General features: G+C 43.3%; 1 protein-coding gene across 3 annotated transcripts in view; it reads right to left on the bottom strand.

Moving 5' to 3' along the window:
- LOC106562751 (uncharacterized) overlaps nucleotides 1-13,451 on the bottom strand; it is a 52,292-nt gene extending 38,841 nt beyond the window's left edge. For all 3 annotated transcript variants that reach the window (XM_045689488.2, XM_045689489.2, XM_045689490.2), the window contains exons 1-6: nucleotides 13,302-13,451; nucleotides 11,076-11,138; nucleotides 9,999-10,169; nucleotides 7,061-7,204; nucleotides 6,776-6,889; nucleotides 3,876-4,046 (exon numbers count right to left, since the gene is read on the bottom strand). In XM_045689488.2, the coding sequence (XP_045545444.2) occupies nucleotides 3,876-4,046; nucleotides 6,776-6,889; nucleotides 7,061-7,204; nucleotides 9,999-10,169; nucleotides 11,076-11,120 (645 nt within the window). In that variant the 5' untranslated portion in view covers nucleotides 11,121-11,138; nucleotides 13,302-13,451. The remainder of the gene's footprint in view (nucleotides 1-3,875; nucleotides 4,047-6,775; nucleotides 6,890-7,060; nucleotides 7,205-9,998; nucleotides 10,170-11,075; nucleotides 11,139-13,301) is intronic.
- Between the last annotated feature and the right edge of the window lie 3,508 nt (nucleotides 13,452-16,959).

Genomic DNA, 16,959 nt, shown 5'->3' with positions numbered 1-16,959 from the left:
GAAACCTCGTATTAGATTGTGTGGTGGGAAACCTCGTATTAGATTGTGTGGTGGGAAACCTAGTATTAGACTGTGTGGTGGGAAACCTAGTATTAGATTGTGTGGTGGGAAACCTCGTATTAGACTGTGTGGTGGGAAACCTCGTATTAGACTGTGTGGTGGGAAACCTCGTATTAGATTGTGTGGTGGGAAACCTCGTATTAGATTGTGTGGTGGGAAACCTCGTATTAGATTGTGTGGTGGGAAACCTCGTATTAGACTGTGTGGTGGGAAACCTCGTATTAGATTGTGTGGTGGGAAACCTCGTATTAGATTGTGTGGTGGGAAACCTCGTATTAGATTGTGTGGTGGGAAACCTCGTATTAGATTGTGTGGTGGGAAACCTCGTATTAGATTGTGTGGTGGGAAACCTCGTATTAGATTGTGTGGTGGGAAACCTCGTATTAGATTGTGTGGTGGGAAACCTCGTATTAGATTGTGTGGTGGGAAACCTCGTATTAGACTGTGTGGTGGGAAACCTCGTATTAGATTGTGTGGTGGGAAACCTAGTATTAGATTGTGTGGTGGGAAACCTCGTATTAGATTGTGTGGTGGGAAACCTCGTATTAGATTGTGTGGTGGGAAACCTAGTATTAGATTGTGTGGTGGGAATGAGAAACCTCGTATTAGACTGTGTGGTGGGAATGAGAAACCTCGTATTAGACTGTGTGGTGGGAAACCTCGTATTAGATTGTGTGGTGGGAAACCTCGTATTAGATTGTGTGGTGGGAATGAGAAACCTCGTATTAGATTGTGTGGTGGGAATGAGAAACCTCGTATTAGATTGTGTGGTGGGAAACCTCGTATTAGATTGTGTGGTGGGAATGGGAAACCTCGTATTAGATTGTGTGGTGGGAATGAGAAACCTCGTATTAGATTGTGTGGTGGGGAAACCTCGTATTAGATTGTGTGGTGGGAACCTGTATTAGATTGTGTGGTGGGAAACCTCGTATTAGATTGTGTGGTGGGAATGAGAAACCTCGTATTAGATTGTGTGGTGGGAAACCTCGTATTAGATTGTGTGGTGGGAATGAGAAACCTCGTATTAGATTGTGTGGTGGGAAACCTCGTATTAGATTGTGTGGTGGGAATGAGAAACCTCGTATTAGATTGTGTGGTGGGAATGAGAAACCTCGTATTAGATTGTGTGGTGGGAATGAGAAACCTCGTATTAGATTGTGTGGTGGGAATGAGAAACCTCGTATTAGATTGTGTGGTGGGAATGAGAAACCTCGTATTAGATTGTGTGGTGGGAATGAGAAACCTCGTATTAGATTGTGTGGTGGGAATGAGAAACCTCGTATTAGATTGTGTGGTGGGAATGAGAAACCTCGTATTAGATTGTGTGGTGGAATGGAAACCTCGTATTAGATTGTGTGGTGGGGGAAACCTCGTATTAGATTGTGTGGTGGGAATGAGAAACCTCGTATTAGATTGTGTGGTGGGAATGGGAAACCTCGTATTAGATTGTGTGGTGGGAATGAGAAACCTCGTATTAGATTGTGTGGTGGGAATGGGAAACCTCGTATTAGATTGTGTGGTGGGAATGGGAAACCTCGTATTAGATTGTGTGGTGGGAAACCTCGTATTAGATTGTGTGGTGGGAAACCTCGTATTAGATTGTGTGGTGGGAAACCTAGTATTAGATTGTGTGGTGGGAAACCTCGTATTAGATTGTGTGGTGGGAAACCTCGTATTAGATTGTGTGGTGGGAAACCTCGTATTAGATTGTGTGGTGGGAAACCTAGTATTAGATTGTGTGGTGGGAATGAGAAACCTCGTACTAGATTGTGTGGTGGGAATGAGAAACCTCGTATTAGATTGTGTGGTGGGAATGGGAAACCTCGTATTAGATTGTGTGGTGGGAAACCTCGTATTAGATTGTGTGGTGGGAAACCTCGTATTAGATTGTGTGGTGGGAATGGGAAACCTCGTATTAGATTGTGTGGTGGGAATGGGAAACCTCGTATTAGATTGTGTGGTGGGAAACCTCGTATTAGATTGTGTGGTGGGAAACCTCGTATTAGATTGTGTGGTGGGAATGAGAAACCTCGTATTAGATTGTGTGGTGGAATGAGAAACCTCGTATTAGATTGTGTGGTGGGAAACCTCGTATTAGATTGTGTGGTGGGAATGGGAAACCTCGTATTAGATTGTGTGGTGGGAATGAGAAACCTCGTATTAGATTGTGTGGTGGGAAACCTCGTATTAGATTGTGTGGTGGGAAACCTCGTATTAGATTGTGTGGTGGGAATGGGAAACCTCGTATTAGATTGTGTGGTGGGAATGAGAAACCTCGTATTAGATTGTGTGGTGGGAAACCTCGTATTAGATTGTGTGGTGGGATGGGAAACCTCGTATTAGATTGTGTGGTGGGAATGAGCCTCGTATTAGATTGTGTGGTGGGAAACCTCGTATTAGATTGTGTGGTGGGAAACCTCGTATTAGATTGTGTGGTGGGAAACCTAGTATTAGATTGTGTGGTGGGAAACCTAGTATTAGATTGTGTGGTGGGAAACCTCGTATTAGATTGTGTGGTGGGAAACCTCGTATTAGATTGTGTGGTGGGAAACCTCGTATTAGATTGTGTGGTGGGAATGAGAAACCTCGTATTAGACTGTGTGGTGGGAATGAGAAACCTCGTATTAGACTGTGTGGTGGGAAACCTCGTATTAGATTGTGTGGTGGGAAACCTCGTATTAGATTGTGTGGTGGGAATGAGAAACCTCGTATTAGATTGTGTGGTGGGAATGAGAAACCTCGTATTAGATTGTGTGGTGGGAATGGGAAACCTCGTATTAGATTGTGTGGTGGGAATGGGAAACCTCGTATTAGATTGTGTGGTGGGAATGAGAAACCTCGTATTAGATTGTGTGGTGGGAAACCTCGTATTAGATTGTGTGGTGGGAATGGGAAACCTCGTATTAGATTGTGTGGTGGGAATGGGAAACCTCGTATTAGATTGTGTGGTGGGAATGGGAAACCTCGTATTAGATTGTGTGGTGGGAAACCTCGTATTAGATTGTGTGGTGGGAATGAGAAACCTCGTATTAGATTGTGTGGTGGGAATGAGAAACCTTGTATTAGATTGTGTGGTGGGAATGGGAAACCTCGTATTAGATTGTGTGGTGGGAAACCTCGTATTAGATTGTGTGGTGGGAAACCTCGTATTAGATTGTGTGGTGGGAAACCTAGTATTAGATTGTGTGGTGGGAAACCTAGTATTAGATTGTGTGGTGGGAAACCTCGTATTAGATTGTGTGGTGGGAAACCTCGTATTAGACTGTGTGGTGGGAATGGGAAACCTTGTATTAGATTGTGTGGTGGGAAACCTCGTATTAGATTGTGTGGTGGGAATGGGAAACCTTGTATTAGATTGTGTGGTGGGAATGGGAAACCTCGTATTAGATTGTGTGGTGGGAATGGGAAACCTTGTATTAGATTGTGTGGTGGGAATGAGAAACCTCGTATTAGATTGTGTGGTGGGAAACCTCGTATTAGACTGTGTGGTGGGAAACCTCGTATTAGATTGTGTGGTGGGAAACCTCGTATTAGACTGTGTGGTGGGAAACCTCGTATTGGACTGTGTTGTGGGAAACCTCGTATTAGATTGTGTGCATGAGGTCATGGATAATATGACCGTGCTGGTCTGGAACAAAAAGCTGCACACCCCGTGTATCTCCAGGACCAGGGCTGGTGATACTGTTACTGGTACCCCCAACTTCTCTCTGAAATCCGTAGTGTCCCAATAGCAGAAGCATCATTGTTCGGTCATGCCAATTTGTCCATGTGATGTATATTTCAAGGACAATAAAGCTTCTGGAATTTGTATTTACCCTGTGCTCCGTGTCGGGTTGGGCTGTAGGCGTGGCCGTCTGCTCTCCGGTGGCCATGCCCATCTGCAGGTGGACTATGTAGGCCTCCTTCTCTGACAGCTTCCTGTTTCGCTCCACCAGCATGGCGTCCATGTCCACCCCACGCTGCCTCTGGTCCTCCAGCTCTCGTGACTGGTAGAGGGAAAGACGTGGGCATGGGTCAGATGCACATCGGCGCACACACACACACACAGTAGACACAACAACACTCAAACACAAAAAATATATACTCATTCACACACAAACACACACACACACAGTAGACACAACAACACTCAAACACAAAAAAGATATACTCATTCACACACACACATAGTAGACACAACAACACTCAAACACAAAAAATATATACTCATTCACACCAACAAACACACACACACACAGTAGACACAACAACACTCAAACACAAAAAAGATATACTCATTCACACACACACACAGTAGACACAACAACACTCAAACACAAAAAATATATACTCATTCACACACAATTTTGAGAATTTTCCAAACACCTTGAAGATACTGGATCAGATACAACTAAGTATGAAAAGACAGACACACTATACAAACACACTTGATGGACAAAGCAACCTGAACCACAAACATGACTAAAGACCTATTCTCTATTTAACAGAGTAGGCCTTGGCTACAAGATCGACCTGGGACGGATCGACCTGGGACGCATCGACCTGGGACGCATCGACCTGGGACGCATCGACCTGGGACGCATCGACCTGGGACGCATCGACCTGGGACGGATCGACCTGGGACGGATCGACCTGGGACGGATCGACCTAGGTCTAGTTGTTATCAGGTAATATTATCAGCTAATGTTATCAGGTAATACTATTAATAAAGCATGCCACCTTATCCTCCAAAGGAGACATGTCTTTATAAGGGACCAACTGTCCTTGTGTCTCCTGTACGTCGTTCTGTTTATGCATACATGTGTATAGATGATGTAATGCACTATAGATGATGCCTCTACCATGTTTGACTAGGACTGTTTTTAGTGTCTCAAAACTGAGTGGTCCACAATGTGGTTTGAAAAATCTATATTTTGTATCATTGTGGAGTGACACTAAAATACATTTTTCTAAACTCTAGGACACAACCTCTCATATCTCACTGACAAGGCCACAGTGTATTAAAACATAGCCATGGGATATGAACATTCCCATAGTTAAGGAAATGAGAGCTGAGCACTGTGAGACATTCTGAATAGGCCTAGTAGGAGAAATTACTTTGTAGATAAGAGGATGGAGGCAAACACCTCGGTCACATTCATTAGGGCATGACGTAGCAAAACAGTTTGCAACAGAAAACAAGTCCAGGCAGTACTTCTCTGTTTCAGTTTGTTTTCTTGCACTTGGTGCCTAATGAACAGGACCCATATTAGCCGTGGCCTGAGGGCACCTTGCAGGAGATAATAACACTACGCCAACTCATTCCTCACATCCTTGCAGGAGGATATTGGCTTCCCTTATCTGTCCGCTGGCTAAGGAAACATGGACCTGGGCTTTCTGCTCAGGAACAATGTTTCTATTTGGAGTGGTGACATTCTCTTGTTACTACCGGTATGTAGGCTAAAAATAAAGGGTTGTTTGAAAAGGTTAGTTCACAATCACACTGGATTGACGAAAGCCATGTTCTATACTACACATACACTGAGTATTAAAGCATTTTTACTGTGGAATGTTTTAGTGACACACTAAAGTCCACTGGAACACTAACAACATTGTTATGGCCTTAGCTTAGTAACACAGTATTCATTTATTTGTGTACTGTAGTTATGTACACTGCATTTGGAAAGTATTCAGACCCCTTCCTTTTTTCCAAATGTTGTTACGTTACAGCCTTATTCTAAAAAACTGAAATACCTTATTTACATAAGTATTCAGACCCTTTGCTATGAGACTCGAAATTAAGCTCAGGTGCATCCTGTTTCCATTGTTCATCCTTGAGATGTTTCTACAACTTGATTGGAGTCCACCTGTGGTAAATTCAATTGATTGGGCATGATTTAGAAAGGCACACTCCTGTCTATATAAGGTCCCACAGTTGACAGTGCATGTCAGAGCAAAAACCAAGCCATGAGGTCGAAGGAATTGTCTGTAGAGCTCCGAAACAGAATTGTGTAGAGGCACAGATCTGGGGAAGGGTACCAAAACATTTCTGCAACATTGAATGTCCCGAAGAACAGTGGCCTCCATCATTCTTAAAAATGGAAGAAGTTTGGAACCACCAAGACTCTTCCTAGAGCTGGCTGCCCGGCCAAACTGAGCAATCGGGGGACAAGGGCCTTGGTCAGGGAGGTGACCAAGAACCCGATGGTCACGCTGACAGAGCTCCAGAGTTCCTCTGTGGAGATGGGAGAACCTTCCAGAAGGACAACCATCTCTACAGCACTCCACCAATCAGGCCTGAATGGTAGAGTGGCCAGACGGAAGCCACTTCAGTAAAAGGCACATGACAGCCAGCTAGGATTTTGCCAAAAGGCATCTAAAGGACTAAAAAAAGATTCTCTGGTCTGATGAAACCAAGATTGAATGGGGTATTGTGGGGTATTGTGTGTAGATTGATGAGGGGGAAAAAAATATGGAATCCATTTCAGAATAAGGCTGTAACATAACAAAATGTGGAAAAAGTCTAGGGGTCTGAATACTTTCCAAATGCACTGTATATAGCAACTAAGCTTTAAACTGTGAATGTGAACATTCCCTAAACCAAACCAAGTTTCATAAGGCATTATAAAGCTAGTATGAATGCATGTACAATGCCTAAAGAAAGTTTACACCCCTTTGAACTTCCTTCACATTTTGCTGCTTCAAAATTCAAATCTAAAAAGGATGTAGGTAGTACCTTGACTTCCAGTTCCTCATCTCTCTGTGACAGCTGATGCTCTAGCTCCTCCACCTTCTTCCTAAGGAGGAGGATCTTCCCACGGCTGGCCTGCTCGCTTCCCTCTGCAGCTCCCTACAGGGGTCACACGCAGGGAAAAACAGGGTCAAAGGTCAGAAGGGTTACTGTGGTTTCCTGTTGCTATTGCTCACTGAACTTGGGTGGGTGGATGGATGTGTCTGTCTGTCCGTCTGCATGCGTACGCACGTGCAAACATATGTGCATGTATGTGTGTGAGCGTGTTACCTTCTTACTGTGGGTGGGAGTCCCCTGGCCCCCAGCTCCACCTCCTTTCTTCAGCTCCTCCAGCTGGGCGCTGAGGGAGGTGACCTTGGCTTTGTTCTGGAGACGCATCTTGGACAGCTTGGCCTCGCATGCCTCCTTCTCTGCCTGTGTAGAAAAGAAGGGGTGGGAGAGAGAGAAAGAGACATGGTACCTTTAGTTAGAACTAAGGGTGTCACACATTCACTGCATTTCTTGCTCCGATTTGGAAGGGTATTCTACTCTTTGGAGTTGTCATGTCTACGGCATTAAGTCTTAATAAGCATAACTGTAAAAAGCTAATTTGGGCTAACTATGCCTTAAAAAGGCCATATGGACACTGCATTTATGGGTTGGGTTTTTCTTATGTGATGCACTGTGCTGTGATCTCAGACGGCATGAATACCTCTCACATATTAGCCAGTCTGTTTCTTCATTCATGCACCTTGGTTGGACTGTGAGTTAGCGATAATAGCCTATACTATTCCCTGTGGACTCCAACCCTGTTTTACGATATAGTCTATCTATGGAGCTTCTCAGGTAGACAGTGATAAGCTATGGTCTGCCATCTATGGCTGTAGTATCAGTAGAGACCACAGTGTTTCTATTGGACAAAATAAATTGGTTGTAAATTCCTCAGCAGCCCTCTTGTAGACATGGGCTGTGTCCCAAATTGCACTCTATTCCCTATATAGTGCACTACTTTTGACCAGGGCCCATCTAATCCCTATATAGTGCACTACTTTTGACCAGGGCCCATCTAATCCCTATATACAGTGCCTTGCGAAAGTATTCGGCCCCCTTGAACTTTTCGACCTTTTGCCACATTTCAGGCTTCAAACATAAAGATATAAAACAGTATTTTTTGTGAAGAATCAACAACAAGTGGGACACAATTATGAAGTGGAACGAAATTTATTGGATATTTCAAACTTTTTTAACAAATAAAAAACTGACAAATTGGCCGTGCAAAATTATTCAGCCCCTTTACTTTCAGTGCAGCAAACTCTCTCCAGAAGTTCAGTGAGGATCTCTGAATGATCCAATGTTGACCGAAATGACTAATGATGATAAATAGAATCCACCTGTGTGTAATCAAGTCTCCGTATAAATGCACCTGCTCTGTGATAGTCTCAGAGGTCCGTTTAAAGCGCAGAGAGCATCATGAAGAACAAGGAACACACCAGGCAGGTCCGAGATACTGTTGTGGAGAAGTTTAAAGCCGGATTTGGATACAAAAAGATTTCCCAAGCTTTAAACATCCCAAGGAGCACTGTGCAAGCGATAATATTGAAATGGAAGGAGTATCAGACCACTGCAAATCTACGAAGACCCGGCCGTCCCTCTAAACTTTCAGCTCATACAAGGAAAAGACTGATCAGAGATGCAGCCAAGAGGCCCATGATCACTCTGGATGAACTGCAGAGATCTACAGCTGAGGTGGGAGACTCTGTCCATAGGACAACAATCAGTCGTATACTGCACAATTCTGGCCTTTATGGAAGAGTGGCAAGAAGAAAGCCCTTTCTTAAAGATATCCATAAAAAGTGTTGTTTAAAGTTTGCCACTAGCCACCTGGGAGACACACCAAACATGTGGAAGAAGGTGCTCTGGTCAGATGAAACCAAAATCGAACTTTTTGGCAACAATGCAAAACGTTATGTTTGGCGTAAAAGCAACACAGCTCATCACCCTGAACACACCATCCCCACTGTCAAACATGGTGGTGGCAGCATCATGGTTTGGGCCTGCTTTTCTTCAGCAGGGGCAAGGAAGATGGTTAAAATTGATGGGAAGATGGATGGAGCCAAATACAGGACCATTCTGGAAGAAAACCTGATGGAGTCTGCAAAAGACCTGAGACTGGGACGGAGATTTGTCTTCCAACAAGACAATGATCCAAAACATAAAGCAAAATCTACCATGGAATGGTTCACAAATAAACATATCCAGGTGTTAGAATGGCCAAGTCAAAGTCCAGACCTGAATCCAATCGAGAATCTGTGGAAAGAACTGAAAACTGCTGTTCACAAACGCTCTCCATCCATCCAACCTCACTGAGCTCGAGCTGTTTTGCAAGGAGGAATGCGCAAAGATTTCAGTCTCTCGATGTGCAAAACTGATAGAGACATACCCCAAGCGACTTACAGCTGTAATCGCAGCAAAAGCTGGCGCTACAAAGTATTAACTTAAGGGGGCTGAATAATTTTGCACGCCCAATTTTTCAGTTTTTTATTTGTTAAAAAAAGTTTGAAATATCCAATAAATTTAGTTCCACTTCATGATTGTGTCCCAGTTGTTGTTGATTCTTCACAAAAATTACAGTTTTATATCTTTATGTTTGAAGCCTGAAATGTGGCAAAAGGTCAAAAAGTTCAAGGGGGCCGAATACTTTCGCAAGGCACTGTAGTGCACTACTTTTGACCAGGGCCCACCGAATCCCTATATAGTGTACTACTTTTGACCAGGACCCATCTAATTCCTATATAGTGCACATCTTTTGACCAGTACCCGGTAGTGAACTATATCGGGAATAGGGTGACATTTGGGATGCAGAAATGGTGTCAGCACTCTGTGCCGCACAAGTGGACTTTGACTTGTAAATGAATAGACAGAAGTAACTAAACCACTCCCTGCCATTGAAACAGGATGAGTGATTCTATTGGCTTGAATTAAAAACAAACTGACAACATATGGGCCTCACTCTGCCGTGGCCGTGTTTGCATTGCGCTTTCTGATAAATGCCTCTGCTTTGTCCGTCACCAATCCCTGTGGCTTTAGGAGGGCCTTGAACTGCCACAATGTTGCAGTTGGTAAGAACTGATCCACGGTCAGTTTAAAAATATTCACCTCCTAATGGTTAGGGTTAGGCATTCGGGAGAGTGTCTAGGGGCATCATCAAACTGTAGCACCCAGGACGTACCTTGAGCTGCTCGTCCTTGGTGCGCAGCGAGCCATCCTTCTCCCGGATCAGCTCCTTCAGCTGGGACACCAGCTGCTCTGTCTGGGCCAGCCGCTCCGCCAACTCCACCAGGGCTGCCTGGCCTCCTTCTCCTCCTCCAGCACCAGCACCACCCTGGGGGGAGCCGAGCACCTGGAGAGAGACCGGGGACCAAGGGTAGGATGGGGGAGGGAGATATGGTACAGAGCCAGGAGGGGGAGATAGACAGACGAGGACAGAGAGAGAGAGACGAGAAGAGAGACAAGGAGAGAGAGAGAAAAGGAGAGAGAGAGACAAGGAGAGAGCGAGACAAGGAGAGAGCGAGACAAGGAGAGAGAGAGAGACAAGAGAAAGACAGAGAGACAAGGCGAGAGAGGTGAGGAGAGACGAGTAGAGAGAGAGCGACGAGGAGAGACAAGCAGAGAGAGAGATGAGGAGAGAGAGACGAGGAGAGACCGAGACGAGGAGAGAGAGCGACGAGGAGAGAGAGAGAGCGACGAGGAGAGAGACACGAGAGACAGACAAGGAGAGAGAGAGACAATATGTTAGTGAAAACAGAAAGCTAGCCTTCGCTGGGACAGAGGAGGGCACAGTATGGATGAGAAAGAGATGGAGTATACACAGGGGGACAGCTCCATGTCGTCACTATGGTAATGTTTGGAGGGATTCTAGATGTGTGAGGACTGGACAGGTTTCAGCTAATAACATAGCCCCACTCCAATAAATGTATTATACAAACAGCTAAGGGATAAGAACAAGGAGAATGGGCTAGGCTAGGGACTGAAAGGAAAAGTCTGTGGGGTTGTTGTTAGGGTTGATTGTCGTGAATTGGGGCGGAGGTGGGGTAGTTGTGGCTTCACTACAGGAAGTACGAGTTCTGATCCTCACAGTCAAAAGCTGTGTGCTCAGCACTCTCCCTAATCCCCTCCCCCCATCTATGGGGTTATGCGCTGATGGCTTTGAAAGAACACACACGACATTGCACACACATGCGTACACACAGACATGCATAGCACAGGTGCATTCCTTCACAAACAGACATGTTGGTTTGATACTTACTCCCTGGCCAGGAGCACCATCTTCATTGGAAAACCACTTCAGCATGGTTTAGAGTGCTACTTCCTGGGGTCAAATAAACAACAGGGACATTTAATCCACAACCAAAGCATTTAACAAATAGGCTACCCTACACATAACCATGACAACTAACACAGGACATTTGATGAAATTTGGGATAACAATGACTAAACCTCATCTGAGCTGGAAGCACTGCTGCGGCTAGGCTAAAACTTAAGCGGCCTATCAAATTCAAGCTTCAGTGAAGCTCTGAAGGTCTTGCATCAGAAGTTGAGTCACTGAGCTGTCTTGAGGGCTGTTTTCAACAACAACATACCAATGTCAGTTTCAGATCCTGGGGCTTTTTCAAGGCCTGTGCCACATAATTAATTTGGGAACACCAAACATATCTCGGTCCACAGAAATGTTGAAATGTCCCCCAAGAGGTTCCTCAGGCTCTAGGACCCAATACTAGCCTAGGTATTGTGAGTAGTGTGGAATGCATGAGTGAAAACAAGCATGCAAGCTTACATATAGTAGATTTTTACATGTTTTAAAGCAAACTCTAAAAAATTGTTTTTACTTGTTTTATTCTTGTGACAGCAAATCCGTTTGCTTTTTAATTTGCACAACTACACTAGGGTGTCAAATACCCTATGTTTGTGAAATGATGTCTATCCATAGCCTAACTGACATAACGCAAGACTAAGATAAGGCATAGGCCTACGGTATTCACCCCCTCTTGCAACAGACGTTTTTCAACAGAATCCGACTAATGAATACACCCATTTGTTGGGCTACTGCACCTTCGAGTGCACCACAGTGAGGCTACATTGGTTCCCACTCACAGACTAGCCTATTCCATGAACAGCTTGTTACATGCCAGGGATCAAGCATTTCAGAGTAAGAGTGCTGATCAAGGACCCCCGTCCATATAACCTTACTCATTATGACTGAAAAGACTAAACTGATCCAAGATCAGCACTCTGAGACTTGTTGTCAATACAGGCCCAGGTCTGTAACCGGTGCCCCCGCACATTGACTCTGTACCGGTACCCCCGGTATATAGTCTCGCTATTGTTCTTTTAATTACTTGTTACTTTTATTTCTTGTTCTTATTCATATATTTTTGTAACTGCATTGTTGATTAGGGGCTCGTAAGTAAATATTTCACTGTAAGGTTGTATTCGGCACGTGACTAATACAATTTGATTTGAGGTCATGTTAATGGAGAGGAGTGAGGAATCACTCAATTCTGGCTGCTACTAATGACAATGAGCAGTGTGTTGTTTATGATTCTGCAATCTAGACAGTTATGGTGAGTTGTTGTTATATTGCACAACAAGGGCTGGAAGCCAGTCATTTAACGGAGTGCCCGGAGATGCTGGCAGCCAAAAGCACTTAGCTGTTTGACGCACATGTCACATGACATACAGCCAGGAGAAAATCAGGCCAAACCAGTTCACTCATGCATACTGTACCACAGCAAGTCCTGCCGCTCCCTCTGTGCCCAGCTGCCCAAATCTCATTCCTCGGTTTCACTGGCCCGTAACAGAGCGTTAATAATCTACAGCAGAAAAATGCAGGGTTGGCCCTACGAGGTTTATTACATTATCAGCCGCAGGCACCGCTGAACGTTATCGACATTATTAGCTACTCGCTGACTGCGCCGTTGTATATATAGTCATCTTTTTTTGCTGCTGGTTTTGCATCCTTAGTAGCATGGTAACGTTAGTAATGGTTTAATAATGGCTTTGAAAGAAAGCCGGTTGACCGTTCACGTGTTTGTACATGTCCGCAAACCATTGTAAACTAGCTGGAATGGGGGTGCTTGTTCTGTTCATTGGGCTTACACTTGCTAACTACATTTACATGTGTCATTTAGCAGACGCTCTTATCCAGCGCGACTCAGCCTGTGACACAGGAGCTAACTAACGTTGCCCCCCCCCCCAAGTACCTAGCTAAGGTTACTGTAACATGACCATTTACATTTTAGCTAGCTACGTTAGCCAGCTCGACTTGGCATGCCAAATGTATCAGCATGCAAAACCTGTTCTATAACGTTGCCTCCGCTATGTAACTAAAGGCTACTTAATGAGTATTATAATATAATTCATGTCAGCTAGGAGCCTTATAAGCCAGTCGGGAGCTGACAATTTTGCTAACACTAACGTTAGCTAGCATTAACTGCTGCTTGCACTGGTCAGATAGCAAAACCCAAACGCTTACCCAATTTATCGCTTCATAAAGATGTTCATTCACATATTCTATAATGAAATCGTCAAAAAGCGCATGTTTATTGCTCAAGTTAAGAAATCACAAGATATCCGAGGTATCCTTCAATCATCAGCGGCCATGTTCGTCAGGTGAATAAAAACAGCGAAGGCACGCACGCGCTGTGAAGGCAGGCAACGACGCTCCTGCTGCGTGCGCTTGCCCGAACTCCGCGTGCCCACAAATAAGGTATGTATCAGGGAGGACGAGGTAAATCATCTTTATAAGTACAGTATGTGTATCCCTTCATATATACAGCGAGTCATTATTGTAGCCCAAGAATGGGCAACTTTGATGATGGGGGAGACTGTTGGCTGATGAGACTGTTCTGTTATTTGTTTTATTTTATTGTTTTAAATTCACTACAAAGCTGTATTCTGGTTTTTTTTGGGGGGGGGGTGATCCAAGGGCCTTCTAAAGGGGGTCGCATGGGTGCCGCCAGTTGCCCATCCCAGGTGTTTTTTTATTTTGTATTTAATTAGGCAAGTCAGTTAAGAACAAATTCTTATTTACAATGACGGCCTACAACGGCCAAACCCGGACGACGCTGAGCCAATTGTGCGCCTCCCTAAGGGATCCCAATCACGGCCGGCTGTGATACAGCATGGATTCGAACCAGGCTGTCTGTTGTGACGCCTCTAGCACTGAAATGCAGTACCTCAGACCGCTGCGCCACTCGGGAGCCTATCTAGGTTTCTAGGGTACTATTTTTAATGTTTTTTTATGCCATATAAAATCTGACAATTCAAGTTGGAGGAAATAAATCAACCCTGAAGTCTGTAGATCTTCAGTAATATTATCAAATTAAAATGTTATGATTTTCAAGAATTAACTTTCAAATTGATGAAGTCTACAATCATCCTACATTGAGACTGCAATTTTTTTCTTCTTAAAATGCATACTGAACAAAACCAATTGATTTCAAAGTTTAAAGGGGTACTTCAGGATTTTGGCAATGAAGCACTTTACTTACCCAGAGTCAGATGAACTCGTGGATACCATTTGTCTCTGCATGCAGTTTGAAGTAAGTTGCTAACTAGCATTAGCGCAATTGCTAACTAGCGTTAGAGCAATGACTGGAAGTCTATGGTAACTGATAGCAAGCTAGTAAATACCACTGACTTCCAGTCATTGCACTAACGCTAGTTAGCGATGGCTCGTGAAACCACCTCTAACTTCCTTCATACTGGATGTAGAGACCAGTGGAGGCTGCTGAGGGGAGGACGGCTCATAATAATGGCCGGAATGGAGCAAATGGAATGGCATCAAACACACGGAAACCATGTTTGATGGATTTAATACCATTCCACATATTCCACTCCAGCCATTACCAAGAGCCCGTCCTCCCCAACTAAGATGCCACCAACCTCCTGTGATAGAGACATAAAAATGGCATCTGACTCTGGGGAAGTAGACAAAGGTCTTCATTGACAAAATCCCAAAGTATCCTTTTAACAAACCATAGAACTCTATGCACAATGACTAATTTTAACAATTTACATGGAACATTTTACAAAAACACATTAACAGGAAGAACTGTGCAGATACAACGTTTGGTAACATAATAAAACAGGGAGATTTTACTGTAATTCTGCATCCAAATTTAGCATCTGCAATTCTTCCACTAAATATATGATTATTATTTACTGTATAATTTGGTCAAAGTAGTCATTGTGCATAGTTGTATGTTTTGTTCAACTTTGAAATCATTGTTTTTTGTTTGGCATACATTTTAAAGGGTAAAAATTGGAGTCGCAGCATAATTCCGTTACCAGGGAATTTCTCTTATAACCACACACAAAAAACAAAGACCCATGTCTCCATTGTTTATATTTTTGTAGCTGATATATATTTGTTATAATTACATTATATTTTTGATAATTGTGATCATGTTTTATATTTGACTTTTAAAAGTAAATGTGTATCATTACAAGAGCTTGTGACTATGAGGTTTTAACTGCAAAAAAAGGATTCTGAGATAATCGGCTTTAATATTCTGAACCCTCATTGGTTTGAATGGTGTCAGTGATTTAAAAAAAAATCATATTCTTTTGAATTTAACATGAATTGGAGTATTTAGAGTACTATATAGGGAGAGAACATTGAACAGAACAAACCTATGTCAATAACTACATTTAGACAAAAATGCAGATAGAACCTTAAAGTCCCAAGCTCTTGATTGGCTGATTTGCCCTTCTCTTCCTTGTTGGTCAGCTTTGGTCAGACATTTGAACCTGTGTAATGGCCATCAGTGTAATGCCTCTCTTTAAACTTGAAAGAGCTTAGGACAGCATTCTTACTTTTCTTACCTTAAATATGTGTTGCTTAGTTTATACTTTTAACCCAGGAATAAGAGCCAATCATGTAACTGGAAGATGCTGCTGTTTGTGTACACTGAATGTGGCCAGAATCTCACTTGCCATTAAACCTTCAACTTCATAGCAATATCGAAGAATGTTTATTTTTTAAGGCATTTTATTAATTTACTACTACAGCAGGGGCGGAAATCCCGGGGGGGACGGGGGGGACACGACCCCCCCATCCTGGGAAAAATATGATTTGTCCCCCCCCAATATATCACTGAAACATAACTATGTAATTTAAATAATATTAATAATACGCAATGAAAGCAATTGTGCTGATTATAGACACTTAATAGCGCGTTTTTAAGTTTCAAAAGATTGCGACCCCCCCCCCCCGCCCTTTGCCTCACAATGGTTTGATCCACTGCCAGTTCCTTAGTTTGCACGTAACTGCCGTGAGGTTCATCCAGTCAATCGCGCACACACACACTAGCTGAATATGCAGAGCTAGCGCGCAAATATTAACTATTAAGCTAGCTAGTACCTATTCCATTTATGTGGCGTCGTCAAAGATGGAATCAGCATGCAGATGATGTAAGTTAGTGCTTCAAAGTCCCTGTGATAAGGTTAACGATAAACTGAAGTCCAAACTGAACAGAACTACACTCTCATCTACCATTGTCTTAAATATATTTAATGGTCTCGTTGCAAAAGCTAAATTGTCGCAAGGGAACTTTTATTTATTTATTTATTTTATTTCACCTTTATTTAACCCGGGTAGCAAAGATTATAGCAAACACCACTGAAACTGAATTGGTGCTCGCTAGCTTTGCAAATTCAGCTATTGTTGGAAGCCAGCCAATATGAAACAAATTATTAAAATTACAAAAGGTTGCAGCATATGTTGTGTAAATGGTGAACTCATACAGCTGTCAACTCTTGTCATTTTAATCCGTTTCACATTTGCTAGCTACCTTTTAGATCGAAGCCCATATAGAATGATTGAAGATGATAGAAGCCCATCTCCTACTGTAAATAACCTACACACTGTGTGTGTAGCCAGCCAGGTAGAAAAATGGCAGAAAAATAAAAGACGGACATCAGAGTATTTTTCAATACACCAAAACGCATAGTAAGAACCCTAGTAGCCTAATATCTCAAAGACTAGTTGATAAAATGTTCATAAGAAAGAAATGAAATTCTAATGGAAATGTTTCACAATGATGTCATTAGGCAGAGCAGGCAACAGATGGCACACAGACAGCAGAGTTGGGGACAGATATGCAGGGACAGACTGGCAGAGACAGGGA

Source organism: Salmo salar, chromosome 11, assembly GCF_965601325.2.
Source record: "Salmo salar chromosome 11, fSalSal1, whole genome shotgun sequence".
Lineage (NCBI taxonomy): Eukaryota > Metazoa > Chordata > Actinopteri > Salmoniformes > Salmonidae > Salmo > Salmo salar.
This window is presented reverse-complemented; position numbering and strand designations above follow the sequence as displayed.